The sequence below is a fragment of the Xenopus tropicalis genome, chromosome 9, assembly GCF_000004195.4.
Source record: "Xenopus tropicalis strain Nigerian chromosome 9, UCB_Xtro_10.0, whole genome shotgun sequence".
Taxonomy (NCBI): domain Eukaryota; kingdom Metazoa; phylum Chordata; class Amphibia; order Anura; family Pipidae; genus Xenopus; species Xenopus tropicalis.
Window position 1 is genome coordinate 82,655,906 of NC_030685.2, and position 22,233 is coordinate 82,678,138.

Below are 22,233 nucleotides of genomic sequence, written 5' to 3' on the forward strand. Positions count from 1 at the left end.
TTTGCCGAAATCGCCTGCTCAGCGTGTGCCATCCCACTGGCAACTTACATTTTTGCCGGTGGGATGGTAGTTCGGGGAGATTAGTCGCCCGTGACAAGGGAGATTTGTCGCAGGCGACTAATCCCCCGTGTGCCAGAGCCCTTAGGGCTATGAAACATTTAACCTTAAAAAACCCAACAGAGTAATTATTAGTGTGGATTGCTGGTGACTCCTATTGCTGCTGGTGGAAAGTCTTGTCGGAGTGGTTTCCAAATCGCTTTGGTTTCCGAAGTCAAAAAGTTTCCTTGAGAGGCAACTTCGGGAAACTGAAGCAACGCGTATGCCATCCCACCGGCGATTTACATTCTTGCCAGTGGGATGGAATTTCAAGAAGATTAGTCGCCGCAATACCGGAGGCGACTAATCTCCACGTGTGACACCTCCCTAAGGCTGAAGACACACGGAGCTACTTAGTAGCAGCTACTAAGTCACGGCTACTAAACACTGGAAAAGCCCCTGCCATAGACAATACTGAGAATTGCCTCTGCTAAACACAAGTAGAGACAACTATCAGTAAATGATCAGCATTGTCTGTTTCTGTAGCCCTGACAAGTAGCTGCTACTAGTAGCTCTGTGTGTCTTCACACAAACAATAGTAGAGCAGCCACATCCCCTGCGGTCACGGACACACGTACAGAAGCGAGGGCTACACGCTCGCCGCCCCGTGTACAGAGATTTTAATGAAAGAGCCGGGGCAGGCAGGGATCATTCATGAATCATGGATTAATTAGCAGCAAGAGATGGATCAGAGAGGTCGTGCAGCATTCCTGGGGGTGGCGGGTTTCTGCCTGCAGGGAGATTGAAGATACATTCCTTGGGAGAAGCATCTAGTCTTATCTCTGATCTGTCTCCTCCTTCTGTGGCTCTCCCTCCTGTCTGTCTATCACTCCCTCTGTCTCTCCAGCTCTCTCTGCCTCGCTCACTTATTCTCATCCCCATTCTGCCTCTCAATGAACAGAACTTATTTCTACTTAGGAGGAACCTACCATATTCATAGGAACAACTGTGCTGCTCAGTTAGTAGGTTGTTGCAGTTGGTCAGTGCCAGAGAGGCTAAATCCCATTGGCTAAATACAGAACTGAGTGCAACCCATCACTTGTATAGCCAATCTGCAATGAGCAGAGATCTCAGCCATATCTCTCTTGCATGGAACAGCCATGGCAGCCATTAGGATTTGGGGGGCCTGGGGCAAACTTCCCAGTGTGGGGCCCCTATATCCGAGGGGGATACAGATTGGGGGAGAGGCCTGAGGAGTTGTGGGGAGAGGCCTATATGGCCAGTGCAGCCCCCTATTTGCATGGTGCCAGCCCCCCAATACAGTTTACTTATAAAACAAAAAGCATAGCCAGGAGGCCTGCATAACTGAATTTTTGGATTTGTATTTAACTAGTGTCAATCATACTTTTCATTGCCCGAGGCAGCATGGTTCTGATTCTCGCTCTTTTGGAATTTGTAGAGTAAGTCAAGATGGTGTCAGAAAAAAATAGAGAGGATAATTGTGGAATATTGGGTATAGTCAGGGCTGGAACTAGGGGTAGGCAGAAGGGGTAGATGCCTAGGGTGCAACAATGGGGGGGGGGGGTACTTCTGCCTACCCCTAGTCTGGGCTCTCCTGCCCCTGCTGCCCCTGTCAGCAGAGGCCAGCTGGGTTGTCTAGGGTGCCCGGCTGGCTTGGCCCACCTCTGGGTATAATAAGGCAAAAGAATGCTGTAGCTGTGGGATACGGTGTATAGTGAGGCAAAATGGCGTCAGGGGAAGTGGCTGTAGCTGTGGGATAGTGTGTATAGTAAGGCAAGATGGCGTCAGGGGAAGTGGCTGTAGCTGTGGGATAGTGTGTATAGTAAGGCAAGATGGCGTCAGGGGAAGTGGCTGTAGCTGTGGGATAGTGTGTATAGTAAGGCAAGATGGCGCCAGGGGGAGTGGCTGTAGCTGTGGGATAGTGTGTATAGTAAGGCAAGATGGCGTCAGGGGAAGTGGCTGTAGCTGTGGGATAGTGTGTATAGTAAGGCAAGATGGCGTATGGGGAAGTGGCTGTAGCTGTGGGATAGTGTGTATAGTAAGGCAAGATGGCGCCAGGGGGAGTGGCTGTAGCTGTGGGATAGTGTGTATAGTAAGGCAAGATGGCGTCAGGGGAAGTGGCTGTAGCTGTGGGATAGTGTGTATAGTAAGGCAAGATGGCGTCAGGGGAAGTGGCTGTAGCTGTGGGATAGTGTGTATAGTAAGGCAAGATGGCGTATGGGGAAGTGGCTGTAGCTGTGGGATAGTGTGTATAGTAAGGCAAGATGGCGCCAGGGGGAGTGGCTGTAGCTGTGGGATAGTGTGTATCGTAAGGCAAGATGGCGCCAGGGGGAGTGGCTGTAGCTGTGGGATAGTGTGTATAGTAAGGCAAGATGGTGCCAGGGGGAGTGGCTGTAGCTGTGGGATAGTGTGTATAGTAAGGCAAGATGGCGTCAGGGGAAGTGGCTGTAGCTGTGGGATAGTGTGTATAGTAAGGCAAGATGGCGTATGGGGAAGTGGCTGTAGCTGTGGGATAGTGTGTATAGTAAGGCAAGATGGCGCCAGGGGGAGTGGCTGTAGCTGTGGGATAGTGTGTATCGTAAGGCAAGATGGCGCCAGGGGGAGTGGCTGTAGCTGTGGGATAGTGTGTATAGTAAGGCAAGATGGTGCCAGGGGGAGTGGCTGTAGCTGTGGGATAGTGTGTATAGTAAGGCAAGATGGTGCCAGGGGGAGTGGCTGTAGCTGTGGGATAGTGTGTATAGTAAGGCAAGATGGCGCCAGGGGGAGTGGCTGTAGCTGTGGGATAGTGTGTATAGTAAGGCAAGATGGCGCCAGGGGGAGTGGCTGTAGCTGTGGGATAGTGTGTATAGTAAGGCAAGATGGCGCCAGGGGAAGTGGCTGTAGCTGTGGGATAGTGTGTATAGTAAGGCAAGATGGCGCCAGGGGGAGTGGCTGTAGCTGTGGATTGTTGGTAACTCACACCCTAAACCCCTTGCCTCTGTTACCCGCAGGCAGTGAAGAACTACATGAGAACAGAGTGTAAGTGCCACGGCCTCTCCGGCTCCTGCACCCTGCGCACCTGCTGGAAGAAGATGCCCCATTTCCGAGAAGTGGGCGACCGACTGTTGGAGAGATTTAACGGGGCGTTTAAAGTCATGGGGGGCAACGACGGCAAGACCATCATCCCCGTGGGGCACAACATTAAACCCCCAGACAAACAAGATCTCATCTACTCGGCGGAATCCCCGGATTTCTGTCAGGCCAATCGGAAGACGGGCTCGCCGGGAACGCGGGGGCGGGTGTGTAACAGCACTGCTCTGGACGTAGGGGGGTGTGACCTCTTGTGCTGTGGGCGGGGACACAGGGAGGAGACTGTTGTGGTGGAGGAGAACTGTCTTTGTCGCTTCCACTGGTGCTGTGTGGTCCAATGCAAAAAGTGCACTGTCAAAAAAGAGCTCAGTGTGTGCCTATGAGACTGTGGGCACCGCGTGTATGAGTGGGCAGAGCGTGGGGGAGACTCACCCCAATACACCTATAGGCGGCCATGAACTTGGGTGAAAGACAAAGTCATCCCATTTCCAGCAGCCGCAGAACCAAGAATCCTAAGGTTCCGGACCAAAGTAGAACCCAAGATTCAGCACTAATTACCGGCCTATTGGGCGGCGCTGCTGAGTTACAAGTGGTGACTGGTTGCAGTGTGGCTTGTCCCATTGAGCTCAAGGTGCACTTTCCTGTAGAGTGGGCTCTCAGACTTGCTGCTGTAGGACAAGGACGTCTGGGAAATAACCGCCGGGCTGTGGAAAACTACAGCTCCCAGCCTCCCTTGATGCTGAGAGCTGTAGTTAAGTAGGTTGGAGTGTGGGAAAAGGCAGTGCACACAAATGAACTACAAGATTCCTCAGATTTTTCAATTCTTGACCCAAAAATTAAGAAGGTGGGTTTTACCATGTGACCTAATGTGGCGTCACAGCCCCCGAAAGCAACGGGGGGAGAGAAGTGAGAGCGAACTTTCAGGCAGCTTACCTATAGTATATGCTTTTTACATATAGCATTTATAATCACTTTATTTTTCTATCAGTGTCCAGTAAAATATAATAACATATTTCCATGTGTGTGTGGGCAGCCATTATTGCTCTGAAAACCTAAAAGGGGATGTTTACCTTTAAATTAACTATTAGTATGACGTAGAGAGAGATCATTTGCAATTGGTCTTCATTTTTTATTATTTGTGGTTTTTGAGTTATTTAGCTTCTTATTAAGCAGCTTTTGCAGTTTTAGCAATCTGGTTTCCAGGGTCCAAATGACCCTAGCAACCATGCATTCATTTGAATGAAAGGCTGGAATACAAATAGGCGAGGGTCTGAATAGAAACATTAATAATAAAAAGTAGCAATAACAATACATTTGTAGCCTTACAGAGCATTTGTTTTGTTTTTTAGAAGGGGTCAGTGACCTCCATTTGAAAGCTGGAAATATTCAGAAGAAATAATTAAAAAAACTATAAAAAAAAAAGAAAAAAATGAGGGCTAATTAAATAGTTGCTTAGAATTAGCTGTTCTGTAACATAATAAAAGTTAACTTAAAGATGAACTACCCCCTTAAGGCATTCAACTGTTCCAGGGAAACAGCGCCCTCTGGTGTGCCGCCTTATGGCTACAAGCGGTATAATGGACACACAATAGTTAGTATTATGCCCCTTACTGAGACACAAGCAGATGATTCCAAGTGCGACATTATAGTGGGGGGGTATGAATCTTTAGCTCTCATTTCAGTAATGATAGTGTAAATTCCTCAGATTGTGTATAACACAGATACACTGCAATAACAACGAGCCTATATATATATATATATATATAAAAGCCGCTGCCACACAAATCTGCCACATCCTGAATTCAGAAAGTTTCTGTTTTTGTATTTCATTATTCCAGGCAAGAACCGTGTGTGGCGCTGAGCGACCCTGACGCCCATTTACCTGCTTTAAGCTGGAAATAGATCTGCAATGATAGATTCATACTCAGTAATACTCATACCAAACTACGTACAACTGAGTGGCACAAAGCCTGCTGGGACCTACTGGGCAACGTGTTTTGTTTCATTATAAACAGATGGAGCTGGGAAACTGCAGAGATGAATAGGAGAGTGAATAGGAGCAGCTCCACCCAATATCTGCCAATCATAATCCCACTGTCTGTGCCATCCCGGGACCCCCGAATGCCTTGGAACTGCTTGTTGTGCAATACATTATTTAATTCCTAAACCCTCATAGGGGCCAAGATAGTCACAAAGTCCCCACAAATTGATTTATAATTATCCCCCAGTTCCCACATTTGGATATAATTACTCCCTGAATTCTCTAAGGGCATTTACTGACTGGGAATTGTCCCAGTTCCACTGTATGATTGGCACCCACCCCATGATTGGCACCCACCCCATGATGGGCACCCACCCGAGAGGCTGGGCAGGGGACAAACATGCCAATGATTTGCAATAGCTGTAACAGGCCTAGTTGTACCATAAGGGCTGCCTGTGTTACTTCTTATATTTCTCATCCTCCCTGGCCACGCCCTGTTATGAACCGCCACACCCCAAACCCGCCCACTTTCTGGTTAGCCCTGCCCCTTTCTCTCCCCTATTGTCAGCACTTACACTGCAGAGCCCAGATAAGCCCAATCCTGCTGAGGCCGCACCATGACGCCTGTATCCCCGCGCAATATAATATCCTGTATAGCTGGTTCCTAGTGACTCCTATATATATATTGTTCATATTTTATAGCTTTTTGTAATTCACTTTCTCTGTATGTGCGCCTGAACTGTGAAAAATAGCACAAAGGTCTATTATTATAAGTGTATAGAGATAAGGCCCGCCCACTCCTGATGGCGCCGCTTGTCTGCTGCTGAAATAACCCTAATTATAATTATAATTACGTCACAGGAGAAACCAGTGGTCAGTCTGCATAAACCAATCAAATGCTGGAGTACAAACTTGCAACCACCACTAAGCTTCATTCCGAATATTCTCAGCCAACCAGCGGCTGGCAAGGGATGCTGGGAATTGTTGTTCGCATAAATGTGGACAAATTAACGCAAAACAACACAGAGTTCTCTTCTGAGCACTTTTGCCATTTGCAGTTTTTTTTGTTGTTGTTGTTTTCAAGATAATAGCAGTTTTTCACTGCTAATACAATGGATTTTTGTGCTGGTCACAGTTGATAGAAAATAAAGTTAGTGAAAAAAGGAAAGTCTCGTAGTGACCAGGGAGATATCAGCTGACTCTTCTTAGTTCACTAATTCCATTTTCTGAGCAGAGCAACATCTTATAAATAATAATATAGATTGCAAAGGTGCTCAGATTGCAAAAATTGTCCGTACATTCTTTAAAGGGCAACTTAAACGCCTGATTGAAAAACTGCCAGTGTTGTGGGGCTTTTTGAGCTGTGGATGTTGGGAGAGAAGTACAGAAGGCAATGGAGAATATTGTCATGGGGCTGATGTAGCTCTGGTGATAAACAGCAGCCGCACCCTGAGCCTCAGCTTCTTAGTAGCCTGTCAGATGGATCTCCTTCATTCATTGGCCCAGGAGCCTGGCCGCGCCGCCGGACTTGCCATCTTTCACCCCCGAGTACCAAAGACGTTTCCCCGCCGGCTGTACAGATTTACCCCGTGTGGGGAAAGGAAATGTGCATGTATGTTGGATATTATTTTATTTTTTACTAATAAAGTTATTTAAGGTGATACACGTCGTTCTGTGTCACATTATTGTACCAACACCTCTACATTAAAGGGGCACTTTATCTTTAAGTTAACTTTCAGTATGATATAGAATGGCCAATTCTAAGCAGCTGTTCAGTTGGTCTTCATTATTTATTTGTTATAGTTTTTAATTACAGGTATCGGACCCCTTATCCGGAAACCCGTTATCTAGAAAGCTCCGAATTACGGAATGCCCGTCTCCCATAGACTCCATTTTAATCAAATAATTCAGAATTTAAAAACTGATTTCCTTTTTCTATGTAGTAATAAAACAGTACCTTGTAATTGATCCCAACTAAGATATAATTACCCCTTATTGGGGCAGAACAGCCCTATTGGGTTTATTTAATGGTTAAATGATTCCTTTTTCTATGTAGTAATAAAACAGTACCTTGTAATTGATCCCAACTAAGATATAATTACCCCTTATTGGGGCAGAACAGCCCTATTGGGTTTATTTAATGGTTAAATGATTCCCTTTTCTCTGTAATAATAAAACAGTACCTTGTAATTGATCCCAACTAAGATATAATTACCCCTTATTGGGGGCAGAACAGCCCTATTGGGTTTATTTAATGGTTAAATGATTCCCCTTTCTCTGTAATAATAAAACAGTACCTGTACTTGATCCCAACTAAGATATAATTACCCCTTATTGGGGGCAGAACAGCCCTATTGGGTTTATTTAATGGTTAAATGATTCCCCTTTCTCTGTAATAATAAAACAGTTCCTGTACTTGATCCCAACTAAGATATAATTACCCCTTATTGGATGCAAAACAATCCTATTGAGTTTAATTAATGTTTTATTGATTTTTTAGTAGACTTAAGGTATTGAGATCCAAATTACGGAAAGACCCCTTATCCGGAATACCCTTGGTCCCGAGCATTCTGGATAATGGGTCCTATACCTGTATTTCCCTTCTGCTAACTCATTGCAGCTTTTAAACAGGGGGTCACTGACCCCAGCAGCCAAAACCTATTGCTCTGTGAGGCTCCAGTTTTATTGTTATTGTTACTTTTTATATTCAGTCCCTCTCCTATTCATATACCAGTCTCTCATTCAGACCACTCCCTGGTTGCTAAGTTTATTTGGACCCTAGCAACCATATCGCTGCTAAAACTCCAGACTGGAGAGCTGCTAAACAAAAACTGAAATAATTAAAAAACTACAAATAATAAAAATGAAGACCAACTGCAAATTGTCTCAGAATATTACTCTCTACATCAAAAATAAATGCAAAGGCAAACTTTCCTGTAATACTGTTAGAAACATGGAGGATGTCAAGTCCCATATTTTACACTGAGATAGTGCTCTATCCAATCCGGCCCCTCAGCAATGCATTATGGGTGCCACAAAGTACCATCAAGCAAGGCCCAAGGCAAATATGTCATAGGCAGCTCTCAGCAGACTTACTCCCCATCAAATATGTGACAATACCATTATAATCCTTCCAATCTAATCTCACACATATTGTTTATATTAGAGTTTCCTGACTGAATAGAACATCCAAAGTTTCTTCGTAATCGGCATTCCTTTAGTGCTATTATCACACTGCTAATAAAATGAATTTGAAACAACGGCACCACCTGCTGGTTATTTTGGCAGTCGGTAGAAAATTAATTTCGTGAGAAGGGACAAGTCTTGTGATGTTGCTCTGCTCAGAAAATGAAGTGAATGGGCAAATAAGACAAGTGGTGATGTTTTTGAAACCCATTATATTAGTGGTGTAAAAACTGCTATTGGATGCATGAGATTAAATACGTAAGTGCCACCTTTACATCAAATTCATATATACATATAGTGATGTTCTGACTTACCTGCAACCCCTCCCATCCTCCATGTTTGTGTGGGAAATGCCTCCAAGCCTCTGGAGTTCCAGCAGAGCAGATCCTTTAGTGAAACCCTACCTCTACATTACCCCATACAGTTGATATTCAGGGGGTGGGCGGCACAGGGGCGACCAACAGGGGTGGCCTATGGGTGCCAGGAAGACAAATCTGGCGCTGTTGATATTGCAAGGCAAAATCATTGGCTCACTGAGCAAAATACCAAGATAATATAAATATAAATTGGCCAAACATGGTCAAAGCCATTAAACAGACGTTGTGTGAAAGTTTGTCTTTTGATGGATTTCCTCCATATTAGACGTCCTCTCCAACTACAAATAAAAGAACAACCTCAAAGCTCCTGATTTGAATCGTAAGGGTGAAGACACACAGAGCTACTTGTTGTGGCTACTGAAACAGACAATGCTGATCATTTACTGATAATTGTCCCTACATGTGTTTAGCAGAGGCAATTCTCAGTATTGTCTATGGCAGGGGATTTTCTAGGGTTTAGTAGCTGTGACAAGTAGCTGCAACTAGTAGCTCAGTGTGTCTTCTTCCTTAAAGTTCTCAAGGTCCCAAACTGTCATAGTTAGTGGCACCAGAGGGGTTAATCTTAATAAAACAGCATTTTATCCCATCTACCCAATAGAATTTTATATAAATAGAAGACAAACATAAATATCTATCCATCAGCTCAATCTACGTTACAATCAGGGACATAAGGCACAAAGGAAGTTCATGCTGAGCCAGATTAAGTAGCAGTAAATTCCCCAGAGCCTGGCACTTTCCCAGTAACATCTCCCTGGTACAAAGGAACGAGCAACACAGGTAAAGAGACCGTTTTGGGTCCTATCAGAATAGGGCTGAATAGTGTATTCCTGTCTCCCCCATCAGTGGTGCTGAATGTTATACAAATAAAAACAGAATGGCATCCAGTTGGTCATGGTCAACAAGAGCTACTTGTGCTGTGGCCCAAATGCCAGTGACTTCTTACAGGAATACTGTCATGGGAAAGTTGCAAGTTGGAGTGATATCCCCCCCCCCCTCACCCCCAGCAGCCGATCAGCAGAACAATGGGAAGGGAGCAAGATAGCAGCTCCCAGTAGGTATCAGAATAGCACTCAATAGTAAGAAATCCAAGTCCGGCTTGGGACTCCTCCAGTTACATGGGAGTAGGAGAAACAATAGGTTAGCTGAAAGCAGTTCTAATGTGTAGCGCTGGCTGAAAGCTCAGACTCAGGCACAAGGCACTGAGATGGCGCCTACACACCAATATTACAGCTACAAATACATTTGTTGGTTGAAGAATAAAAGGTTAAATGGCAGAGGGAATTATTTGCTGTGTAACAGTGTCATTTAGAAATAAAAAGTACCCCATAAAAATCATGACAGTATCCCTTTAGTTTCTGCTTAAATGGATTTCACTTTCAGGGCACCTGTTACACCTAGACATGCAACAGGTTTTCACCTAATAAACCGAACATTGATTGCAGTGAATGCAGACACTGGAGTACTAAAAATGACACAGTTTGCACCCCAAAGATTCAAGGAAGTATGAATGCAATTTGCACTATATTCAGGGTCGGAATGGGGGGTGCAGGGCCCACCGGGGCTACTACCCCAAGGGCCCCACACCTCCCAAGGTGCCTCCTCCGGCTACGTCCCCCACAGGGGCCCCTGCTGCCGCGCACCCCTATCCCCCCCCAAGGGGCCCCTGTCCGACGTCCTCCCCTGAACACGCATATGTGAGATGCATCAGGGGAGGACATTGGAGGCCAGAGGAAGCCGCAACAGGGTCGGGTCTGGGCCACTGGGGCCCACTGGGTATTTTCCCGGCAGCTCAGTCCAACCCCGACATTACTACAGCTAATGTGCATTGACAATAATAAGCTCCCTATGAAGCTGTAGTCTGGGAAAAAAACACTGCATTGTGGGTAAAAAAAAAAACACCTACAAATTTTCTAGTTACCACTTGCTTTGTAAATAAGCCCCTTTACTAAAGGAGCCTAAGAGAACTAGGGAGTTTCCCTTATTTACCACTAGAGGGAGCAGTGAACTTGTTTTTCAAAGCCTCTGTGCCCTGGTTCTAGTTGAGAGATTTTCTCAGGACTGTGGGTTTCTATACAATCAGTAAAAGCCATACATCCTATTTATTTCAGCACAGGTGACATTTAGCAACCAGGGGCGAGTATATTTCCTTGATAATGGAATTTTCATTAAAATTCTTACTCTGGGCAAGCGTATTTCCTTTCGAATGGAATTTCTATTAAAATGCCAGAGCCGTGATAAATTTGTGGGGCAATTGTTCCAGGGCTGTGATTCTCAGACGGAACCTGGGGCATGGGATTTTCCCCCGGCCCCGAGCCAGTCTCCCGAGGGCTGCGCACTGATACAGATACGAGCGCAGTCGGACTCCATGTGGTGCATAATATGAGCATTTTTAATAAAGAGTAATTTTGGATGGGAGGAAGACTCCTGGGGTGGTGGGGGGGTTACACAATAGAAAGGGTGCAGCCAATTTCAGCAAACAGTAACTCCCATTCATGTCGAGGGGAGTTATTCTACAGCGGAGGCCAAATCGATGCAATCAGACTTAGAGACTAGTGGCATTAAGTGTTCTTCAGATAAGCGGCCAATGAATCAGCGGCTGCAGCTATTATATGTCTATAAAGAGACTGTATGGCCCTATTGTGCCTGCGCAGTGTGTGGATCCCCCCTAAACACAACAGCTCCCTAATCCCATTGTCACTGCCCACCTATATCCTGCACATGATATCCCCCATACTGTCCCCCGGGGCCAACCAATGCATATACAACTATAATAATAATAATGTTTTATGACTTACCTGTCAACTGATCCTCCATTCTGTCACTCAAACGGCTGTCTGGTTCCTACATTAAGTGGGGACCCTATAAGCCAAACAAAATGTTAAATAACTGGAAAAAAAGCACAATTAACATTTAAGACCAACTTCAATATTATAAGAATATTATCATTTACATGGCAGTGAAGTCTACCATTTCCTTTGCCCAAGATGAGGCCTACCAAATGTTGTTGGACTACAACTCCCAGAACCCCATTGACAACCGCAGGCTTTTGGGGGGTTGTTGAGACATCTGTAAGGCCGTAAGTACATTGCAACACATTCTTACTTTGTTACATAGCATCCCCTCCTGTACATTGTGTTCTGTATCATGCCTCGAGTACATCCCAGAACAATTACATAGCGATAGTGTAGAACTGTATTGGGATCAACAAGTGACGTGAGAATTGGAGAATGGTTTTATTTTGATTTAACAATGATTGTGTAATTAGACCAACTGTTAGCATGGGGCCTGGGTGTATTTGGGATGTATTCGGGTGCATCAGTGATGTAGCCTTACCGACGCCCATATGAGGGGCTGCAAGGGATGGACAAGCTGGGGATAAACACTAACAAATGTTCCTTTTCTATGGTGGGACAAGACAATACTACAGGTGGTTTTGGGAAGTTGGGCAAAGTCTAAATCCCAAGAGTCTTCTCCACATGAAGGTAAAACCAAAAGCACAACTTCCTTCAGAAGGATCTTACCTTGTCTTAGATGTAAATAATTACCCGCTAATTACTTCTGTTCCCCCTTTTGCAGTTGGGGTGTCCAGCCCCATCTCATTCATTAATTATAGGACCCTACAACACCCCCTGTAAGCCTTCACTGAGGGTCTCTAGTCTAGCTCACTGCTCAAGTTAAAGATTATATGCCCCATGTAAGCTTATGGTAAACTGGGGCTACTGTATTTACCCCAGAACCCTGGCATACGGTGAAACTATCACTCTTGGGTAAAACACAATAAGGGGGGAAAGTGGTTCTTGAACTCAAACATGAACATAAACTAAATCCACGTCGGAGTATGAAATAAACACAAAGCATATGTGCAGGTTTTACACAAAACAGACGTCATACATGTACTCACAGATACACCTCATATAATCCTCATCCCCACAGGATGGTACAAGAACAATGGGTTCTTTTTGGAATCTTCTTCCAAGTGGAACCCAGGCAAATTTTATTTAGCCCTGAGTCTGTCCACTTATTCCCTGCTTCTGGGCAATACTAAGGCCAGGATCCTAATTCCACTAGCACTCCTTGTTGGAGCAAAAGGCTGCTCTCTAGCTATGCCTAACTGTCTAATTAAGAGTTTAGCCTGACACTAACTAGGCTCCTACCTGACCTAGGTTCCACTGTTGTCCCAACCTGCCTTCCACACAAAATGGACCTAGAGCACATGGCTGCTCTGCCTTACATATTATAGCACAATGCCATCTAGTGGCTAAACTACAGAACTATATCGCCCATACTTTGACCCAGGAGAAGGGACTTGAATATCAATCCCCTTAGGTGTCTAAGGTACTAGGGGAATACCAAGGAAAAGGGGTAACCATTTAACCAGTCCCCTTCACTGCCATTACAGTATTCCAGTCCCTCCCTCCTGTAAGCACCTATCAGAGAGCACTAGCCCAGATAATGGACTACTTGCCCTGATTCCTGTAAATTCTGATTTTTAAGCTATTTTGCTCTCTGCACTAGTGATGCCGCCCTCCTTGGCCCCCTCCGACGCAAAATATCTAAGCACTGAGGGGCAAGGGGTGGCAGCATCCCATTGGCTGCCTCAGGGTGGCACTAGGGGCTTGAATGCCCCTGCCTTTCCCTCCTGTGATAACTGCTTTTAGCAAGTTGTAGTCCAGCCCACAGCTCCCCCAATAAACTGCAATGTGTTCTTTTGCAGCCCAACCCCAGACATATCAACAATTCTGCTCATTTTAGTCTCTCCGGTGTTTCTCACAGTGACCAAAACTCCCTGAATATCATAATTCCCCAAGGTTTCCCATTGCAGGGGGTGCTGTGGGGGCTCAGCCCTTGTTCTTATCTTCCAAACTGTCTCCTCCAGATTCTGAAAGATCCTTTTACCCACTGAATCTCAGTCACCGGCACCTCGTTTCCCTAGTACCCCTGTAACTGTGGTTAATGCATCTGCTTTACACAGCTGGGTGCCTAACCTGGGGCATCAGCTTTATAAATAACTTACTATTAGGCCACAGGAGGATCCAGATTATTAGAAGGAACCCTATGGGAAATGCCTGCACAGCTACAATAAATGCCAAATGGTTTGTATACATACTGTATATCTGAAATGTGTTTTTATAAGCTGAATGTCACACTTCTAATCTGGAAATAAAATGGTTATCAGATAATGTTATAGTTACTCTATTTCAAAACTAAAACCTGTTTTAAAGTAATATTACATCAACAACCTGTGTGACAGAATGCTCTGTTATACAGATAGCTAGAATCTCAGCCATAAAGCAGGGCAGGACTGCTGCTTACAATGGGGGGATCAGATAGGATCTGTGCCACTGTGACAGAATGCTCTGTTATACAGATAGCTAGAATCTCAGCCATAAAGCAGGGCAGGACTGCTGCTTACAATGGGGGGATCAGATAGGATCTGTGCCACTGTGACAGAATGCTCTGTTATACAGATAGCTAGAATCTCAGCCATAAAGCAGGGCAGGACTGCTGCTTACAATGGGGGGATCAGATAGGATCTGTGCCACTGTGACAGAATGCTCTGTTATACAGATAGCTAGAATCTCAGCCATAAAGCAGGGCAGGACTGCTGCTTACAATGGGGGGATCAGATAGGATCTGTGCCACTGTGACAGAATGCTCTGTTATACAGATAGCTAGAATCTCAGCCATAAAGCAGGGCAGGACTGCTGCTTACAATGGGGGGATTAGATAGGATCTGTGCCACTGTGACAGAATGCTCTGTTATACAGATAGCTAGAATCTCAGCCATAAAGCAGGGCAGGACTGCTGCTTACAATGGGGGGATCAGATAGGATCTGTGCCACTGTGACAGAATGCTCTGTTATACAGAGAGCTAGAATCTCAGCCATAAAGCAGGGCATGACTGCTGCTTACAATGGGGGGATCAGATAGGATCTGTGCCACTGTGACAGAATGCTCTGTAATACAGATAGCTAGAATCTCAGCCATAAAGCAGGGCAGGAGCAGATGTTTAATTGTCTCCTATACAAGCACCAAAATTCATTATATTTTCCCCAAGTCACTTTACAACACATTACACATAATTTTCAAAAACAAAAAAAGTTTTAATCTTTAATATGTTTATCCCTTTTAACCCTGTGACCCGTAATAAGGAATGCGAAAAGCACCACCCAGAAACATTTACTCCTTACTCTGATCTAGCAGCCGCTGGTGCCCATAAGAATGAGTGCGAAGAAATGGTTTGGGGTTAGTGAAACAGCTTGGCACGCATTCCCTTTTCACCCGAAAAATAATAATCAGCCATGGGTTTCCCCTCTTGCCTGAGGACCAATGAGAAACCTGCTATTATGTCCCTTCAAACACCACCGCTCCCAGACAGGGAAACTGCTGCCAGATTGTAGCATCTGTGGGGTGTCTGATGCCAGAACAGAGATTCAGGGAGGAGAAGCAGAGAGGTCTCCGATGGCTAAGCAAACATTAGCTAATCCCAGTCGCTTCAGTCATTCAGCTGCACGCTTATCCCGTCTGCCCTCACCCACTTTCCTTCATATTAACAGAAACGAGACCCTAAGTGCCTGGGGCAGCTGACCCCCAGCCTGGCCGCTCCCCCGCGCCCCTAGGGTACTACTATACAGCACCCACTGCAGCATTTATCATTTATTCACCGATGGATTGGAAGCATTGGCAGATCTGTCTTTGTCAGCTATAGGAAAAGTCCTTATAAACCAGCGGTGCTCAGCCTGTGGGTCGGGACCCCTTTGGGGGGGTCGCTTAAGACCATTGGAAAACACATATTTCCGATGGTCTTAGGAATAATTTTATGGTTGGGGGTCCCCACAACATGAGGAACTGTATTAAGGTTTAAGGTTGAGAACCTCTGTTGCCAACAATGTTCCCTGTAATTTCTGTTAACCTACCTATCTATATAATGATGAGTAAGCTGGTAGGGCCTGTCTGACCATAGATTTTTGATCTACGACCCTGGGGGTGACAGTGCCAGTAAATGGACACTAAAGGGGCACAATCGTTTCTGAATACAAAAAAATGGGTATTTTTTCTAAGTTTTCGCACCAATTAGTGCAACAAAATCAGATTTGTCACAGCGAGTAGGAAAGTTTTGGATTCATTCAAGCTTCGGTATGGTGAATTTCCTTGGGCCGGGTTGGAGCTGCAGAGTGCCATTGAGCCCTATGGGAGACTTTCCTTGGGCCGGGTTGGAGCTGCAGAGTGCCATTGAGCCCTATGGGAGACTTTCCTTGGGCCGGGTTGGAACTGCAGAGTGCCATTGATTCCTATGGGAGACTTTCCTTGGGCCGGGTTGGAGCTGCAGAGTGCCATTGAGCCCTATGGGAGGCTTTCCTTGGGCCGGGTTGGAGCTGCAGAGTGCCATTGAGCCCTATGGGAGACTTTCCTTGGGTCGGGTTGGAGCTGCAGAGTGCCATTGAGCCCTATGGGAGACTTTCCTTGGGCCGGGTTGGAGCTGCAGAGTGCCATTGAGCCCTATGGGAGGCTTTCCTTGGGCCGGGTTGGAGCTGCAGAGTGCCATTGAGCCCTATGGGAGACTTTCCTTGGGCCGGGTTGGAGCTGCAGAGTGCCATTGAGCCCTATGGGAGACTTTCCTTGGGCCGGGTTGGAGCTGCAGAGTGCCATTGAGCCCTATGGGAGACTTTCCTTGGGCCGGGTTGGAGCTGCAGAGTGCCATTGAGCCCTATGGGAGACTTTCCTTGGGCCGGGTTGGAGCTGCAGAGTGCCATTGAGCCCTATGGGAGACTTTCCTTGGGCCGGGTTGGAGCTGCAGAGTGCCATTGAGCCCTATGGGAGACTTTCCTTGGGCCGGGTTGGAGCTGCAGAGTGCCATTGAGCCCTATGGGAGACTTTCCTTGGGCCGGGTTGGACCGGCTGCAGAGTGCCATTGATTCCTATGGGAGGCTTTCCTTGGGCCGGGTTGGAGCTGCAGAGTGCCATTGAGCCCTATGGGAGACTTTCCTTGGGCCGGGTTGGAGCTGCAGAGTGCCATTGAGCCCTATGGGAGACTTTCCTTGGGCCGGGTTGGACCGGCTGCAGAGTGCCATTGAGCCCTATGGGAGACTTTCCTTGGGCCGGGTTGGAGCTGCAGAGTGCCATTGAGCCCTATGGGAGGCTTTCCTTGGGCCGGGTTGGAGCTGCAGAGTGCCATTGAGCCCTATGGGAGACTTTCCTTGGGCCTGGTTGGAGCTGCAGAGTGCCATTGAGCCCTATGGGAGACTTTCCTTGGGCCGGGTTGGAGCTGCAGAGTGCCATTGAGCCCTATGGGAGACTTTCCTTGGGCCGGGTTGGAGCTGCAGAGTGCCATTGAGCCCTATGGGAGACTTTCCTTGGGCCGGGTTGGAGCTGCAGAGTGCCATTGAGCCCTATGGGAGACTTTCCTTGGGCCGGGTTGGAGCTGCAGAGTGCCATTGAGCCCTATGGGAGACTTTCCTTGGGCCTGGTTGGAGCTGCAGAGTGCCATTGAGCCCTATGGGAGACTTTCCTTGGGCCGGGTTGGAGCTGCAGAGTGCCATTGAGCCCTATGGGAGACTTTCCTTGGGCCTGGTTGGAGCTGCAGAGTGCCATTGAGCCCTATGGGAGACTTTCCTTGGGCCGGGTTGGAGCTGCAGAGTGCCATTGAGCCCTATGGGAGACTTTCCTTGGGCCGGGTTGGAGCTGCAGAGTGCCATTGAGCCCTATGGGAGACTTTCCTTGGGCCGGGTTGGAGCTGCAGAGTGCCATTGAGCCCTATGGGAGACTTTCCTTGGGCCAGGTTGGAGCTGCAGAGTGCCATTGAGCCCTATGGGAGACTTTCCTTGGGCTGGGTTGGAGCTGCAGAGTGCCATTGAGCCCTATGGGAGGCTTACAAAATCATGCACTGAAGGGTCAAACTCAGAAAGGTTTCCCCACCGTTTACGATCGTTCGGATACGAAAATGTTGTGACTTTCGGATCGCCAATATGATATTATCGTGACTATGACGATTTTTTCGTAAGCATTTTCGTGACATTTGCGATCATCAGAAATTATTGTTATGATGTGTTGGGAAGTTGGGTGCTGATCAGTTGGTATATTAGGTTAATTGATTGCTGAGCTAATGGATCACTGGGGCATTGATCAGAAGCACTTGGCAGTTAGTTTCTGAGAGGCTGAACTCTCGGGCAGGTGGATGCTGGCAGTTGGCTACTGAGTGCTCGGAATGTTTGGCAATGGGAGGCTGAGCGGCAGGGAAGTTCCAGGAAAGTTTGGTTTCAGCCCTTTTTGAGAAGCAGGTGTTTTGATTGCAGGGTCACTGACCTGTGTGACAGGTAGAGAGAGATTTGGCAGTTGTATAATTACTGGTTTGATTACTAGGACTGAGAAGCGGTACTGGGGAACTGACTGTCGATTGTTTGGAACATTTGGGAGGTGGCTGCTAGAACACTGAACTCCTGGGAAGAAGCAGCACTAGGTCGTGTCATGCCAAACTGGGTGGTTAGATTGTAGGGTTGTGGGAGAGCCAATAACAGCAGGGCAGAACGAGTGCGGGAGGTCGCTCTGCCTTGTTAAAGTGCTGTGTGAATAAAACTTAAGGACGTGCTTTGCTGGGAGGCTTAAGTGTTGGGCAGTTGGGTGCTGATACTTTGCTGGGAGGCTGAAGTGTTGGCCAGTTGGGTGCTGATACTTTGCTGGGAGGCTGAAGTGTTGGGCAGTTGGGTGCTGATATTTTGCTGGGAAGCTGAAGTGTTGGGCAGTTGGGTGCTGATACTTTGCTGGGAGGCTGAAGTGTTGGGCAGTTGGGTGCTGATACTTTGCTGGGAGGCTGAAGTGTTGGGCAGTTGGGTGCTGATACTTTGCTGGGAGGCTGAAGTGTTGGGCAGTTGGGTGCTGATACTTTGCTGGGAGGCTGAAGTGTTGGCCAGTTGGGTGCTGATACTTTGATGGGAAGCTGAAGTGTAGGACAGTTGGGTGCTGATACTTTGCTGGGAACCTGAAGTGTAGGACAGTTGGGTGCTGATACTTTGCTGGGAAGCTGAAGTGTTGGGCAGTTGGGTGCTGATACTTTGCTGGGAGGCTGAATAGTTGGGCAGTTGGGTGCTGATACTTTGCTGGGAACCTGAAGTGTAGGACAGTTGGGTGCTGATACGTTGCTGGGAAGCTGAAGTGTAGGACAGTTGGGTGCTGATACTTTGCTGGGAGGCTGAAGTGTAGGACAGTTGGGTGCTGATACTTTGCTGGGAGGCTGAAGTGTTGGGCAGTTGGGTGCTGATATTTTGCTGGGAAGCTGAAATGTTGGGCAGTTGGGTGCTGATACTTTGCTGGGAGGCTGAAGTGTTGGGCAGTTGGGTGCTGATACTTTGCTGGGAGGCAGTGTGGATGAGCCTAAAATGGCTGTGGGGGCACCATTAGGGCAAGGCAGGTTGACCATCTCAGGCATAATCTGAACTGCAGTTTGCACACTTCTCAGCAGTGCATTCTGGGTCCACAGATCAAACAATCTCAGGTCTCTATTTTCCCATGAATTTCTTTGGTATTTTGTGTTCATTACACAGTAAGGGCATTGCAAGTTCCCGCAGTGACACATTGGTTAGAGATGACACCATGCATAGTTGCTTTGTTACCCAACACACTCCCAGCTCCCCAGTGACGCAGATAAAAGCATACTTGCCTACCTGACACGCAAACAGCAATCATAATTTATGAGCATCTTCTCCCCAGACACCTGTATTCTCCCCGAGTCCTGTCCCTTCACCGACGCAAATGAAACTTCATTTTGTGCTGAGCCGCAGGCCGTCTCTCCTCTCCAGGCCTCGGGGCAATTGCCTTGTGACCTATGAATCTATACCAAATCCCAAACTTGAGTTGTGCCTACTATGTTCTGGCCATGAGGTGTCCATTGCATTTAAGGAACAATAACACCAATTTTCTTTAATACTTAATTCTTCCCAAAGCAGCTATAATGATAGGTAAGGCTTACTTCCCCTTGGATTTTTTTTTTTTTTTTAAAATCTTCAGCTTAAATTTGACCTGCAAAGTGGCCCATAGCAGAAAGACGAAATGGCGGCCTAAGCCTTTCACCGTTCTCCTATGGGGCTCAAATTCAAGCTAAAGATTTTTAAAAACCAAGGGGAAGTAAGCCTTGCCTATCATTATAGCTGCTTTGTGGGGGGGGGGATAAAATATTAAAAAAAATTGGTGTTACTGTTCCTTTAATCTTAATTAACTATTTAAAACAAACTGATAGAGCTCTGGCCACTAGAGGTAGCTCATACTCTATCAGATGGTTCCACACTGCTTTAACTAGGGGAAACCCCACTATGTGCACTAGGGCACAGCTTTCATTCTCTTTACTTCCTGCTCCTTTGCTGTTCTCTTTCCCATGGCCAGGCAGGGGGCGGGGCTTGCTCCTGGCAAAAAGTTGGATGGATGGTTTTAATGTTAATCCAAGCAGACAGGGTGAAAGTGGCTGTTCATAAGCCACCAAGAGGGGGTAAGGGGAATTAAGAACATATTCCTGCCAGAAGGAGGAATAAACAATCATATGTTGCTCCATGTTAGAAGTAAAATAACCTCATTGTTTAAAAATAAATGAATAAATTGTTTCAGAAACAGATATACAACCTTAAAGGGGAACTAAAGGTGTAATTACTTGGGGGTGGCAAATGTTAGGTACCCTCCAGGGATTATAATGGCACACCTGATACCATAAGAAGCCAAAAAAGATATAGAAGATATAGAAATATACAGCGGGCCGGGGCAGTGTTTAGCAATCAGGAGCACAGGCCCGGAGTACCAAGTATCCAGGAGTATCCAGTGGGGGAGGAGCAATGGGTGTGGCTTGGAAGTAATATGGGTGTGTCTGGGGCGTGACCAAAAACCACCATTATTTGACTTCCAGATGGCTGACATCTTTGCAAATACACTGATATGAGCTGCCAACCTGTGTGTAACATGTTACTTAGACACATACTATTTGTTTTCTATTCTGTATCACCATCATCACTATTGCATTAGTAATGCAGAACAGATGGCGGGGCTCAGCCCACAAACAGGAAGCAGAGCAGAGGCAGCAAATCTGTAATGAGATTTAAGCAATAAGTAATATGGTCTCACGTTCAAGGTTTATTGTCCCTTTCCGGTCCGTGTCACAGCAAAGTCAGTAACAGTATGAGCATCAGGTGCAGGGGGCGGGAATGCCCCCGTTAATCGGCGGGTTAGCCCAGGGCTGAGGTATTTCAAGGATTTTACCCCAGGAATAGGATTTTGGATTTAACAGAATGATACAATGTTGCTAAACGCGCTGGCAAAAAACCCACTGAGAGGGGTGGAAAACGCAAAGGATTTAATAAGTGTTTATGGATGTCTGTGGTCGTTAAATGGCTCTAACTGATGGAGGGGGAAAGAATCCAGTGGTGGAACCCCCCAATCACTGTCCAACCTAGAAACTTCATGATAAATATTTTCCAGTTGCTCTGGTTCAGTTTAACTCTTTCACTAACTGCTTGCCCAGCATAAACAGTAATATTCCCAAGGAGCTCAAGGAATGCCGTTCTACTGGAGGGCCATAGGCTGGGGTGTAACTGCAGGGGGGCACACTCTGAAACTGCAGGGGGGGGGCATAAGACACAGATACATAGACTGGGGAATAACTGCAGAGGGAGCACATAGGGGGTTATGTGACCATATGGAAGGCACAAGGCTGCAGGCTGAGTTATACAGGGAACTCTGAGTATCACTCATGTATTATAAGGGATAATGTACCCCCTACTGTAAATGATAAGGATATTAGCAGTCACTGAGGGGTTCTGTGCCCCCCATATAAAGGCACAAGGCTGCAGGCTGAGTTATACAGGGAACTCTGAGTATCACTCATGTATTATAAGGGATAATGTACCCCCTACTGTAAATGATAAGGATATTAGCAGTCACTGAGGGGTTCTGTGCCCATATAAAGGCACAAGGCTGCAGGCTGAGTTATACAGGGAACTCTGAGTATCACTCATGTATTATAAGGGATAATGTACCCCCTACTGTAAATGATAAGGATATTAGCAGTCACTGAGGGGTTCTGTGCCCCCCATATAAAGGCACAAGGCTGCAGGCTGAGTTATACAGGGAACTCTGAGTATCACTCATGTATTATAAGGGATAATGTACCCCCTACTGTAAATGATAAGGATATTAGCAGTCACTGAGGGGTTCTGTGCCCATATAAAGGCACAAGGCTGCAGGCTGAGTTATACAGGGAACTCTGAGTATCACTCCTGTATTATAAGGGATAATGTACCCCCTACTGTAAATGATAAGGATATTAGCAGTCACTGAGGGGTTCTGTGCCCATATAAAGGCACAAGGCTGCAGGCTGAGTTATACAGGGAACTCTGAGTATCACTCATGTATTATAAGGGATAATGTACCCCCTACTGTAAATGATAAGGATATTAGCAGTCACTGAGGGGTTCTGTGCCCCCCATATAAAGGCACAAGGCTGCAGGCTGAGTTATACAGGGAACTCTGAGTATCACTCATGTATTATAAGGGATAATGTACCCCCTACTGTAAATGATAAGGATATTA

General features: G+C 46.5%; 1 protein-coding gene across 2 annotated transcripts in view; it reads left to right on the forward strand.

Moving 5' to 3' along the window:
* Nucleotides 1-4,402, forward strand: part of wnt6 (Wnt family member 6) — a 53,174-nt gene extending 48,772 nt beyond the window's left edge. For both annotated transcript variants that reach the window (XM_031893608.1, XM_031893609.1), the window contains exon 4: nt 3,048-4,402. In XM_031893608.1, the coding sequence (XP_031749468.1) occupies nt 3,048-3,509 (462 nt within the window). In that variant the 3' untranslated portion in view covers nt 3,510-4,402. The remainder of the gene's footprint in view (nt 1-3,047) is intronic.
* Nucleotides 4,403-22,233: the final 17,831 nt, after the last annotated feature.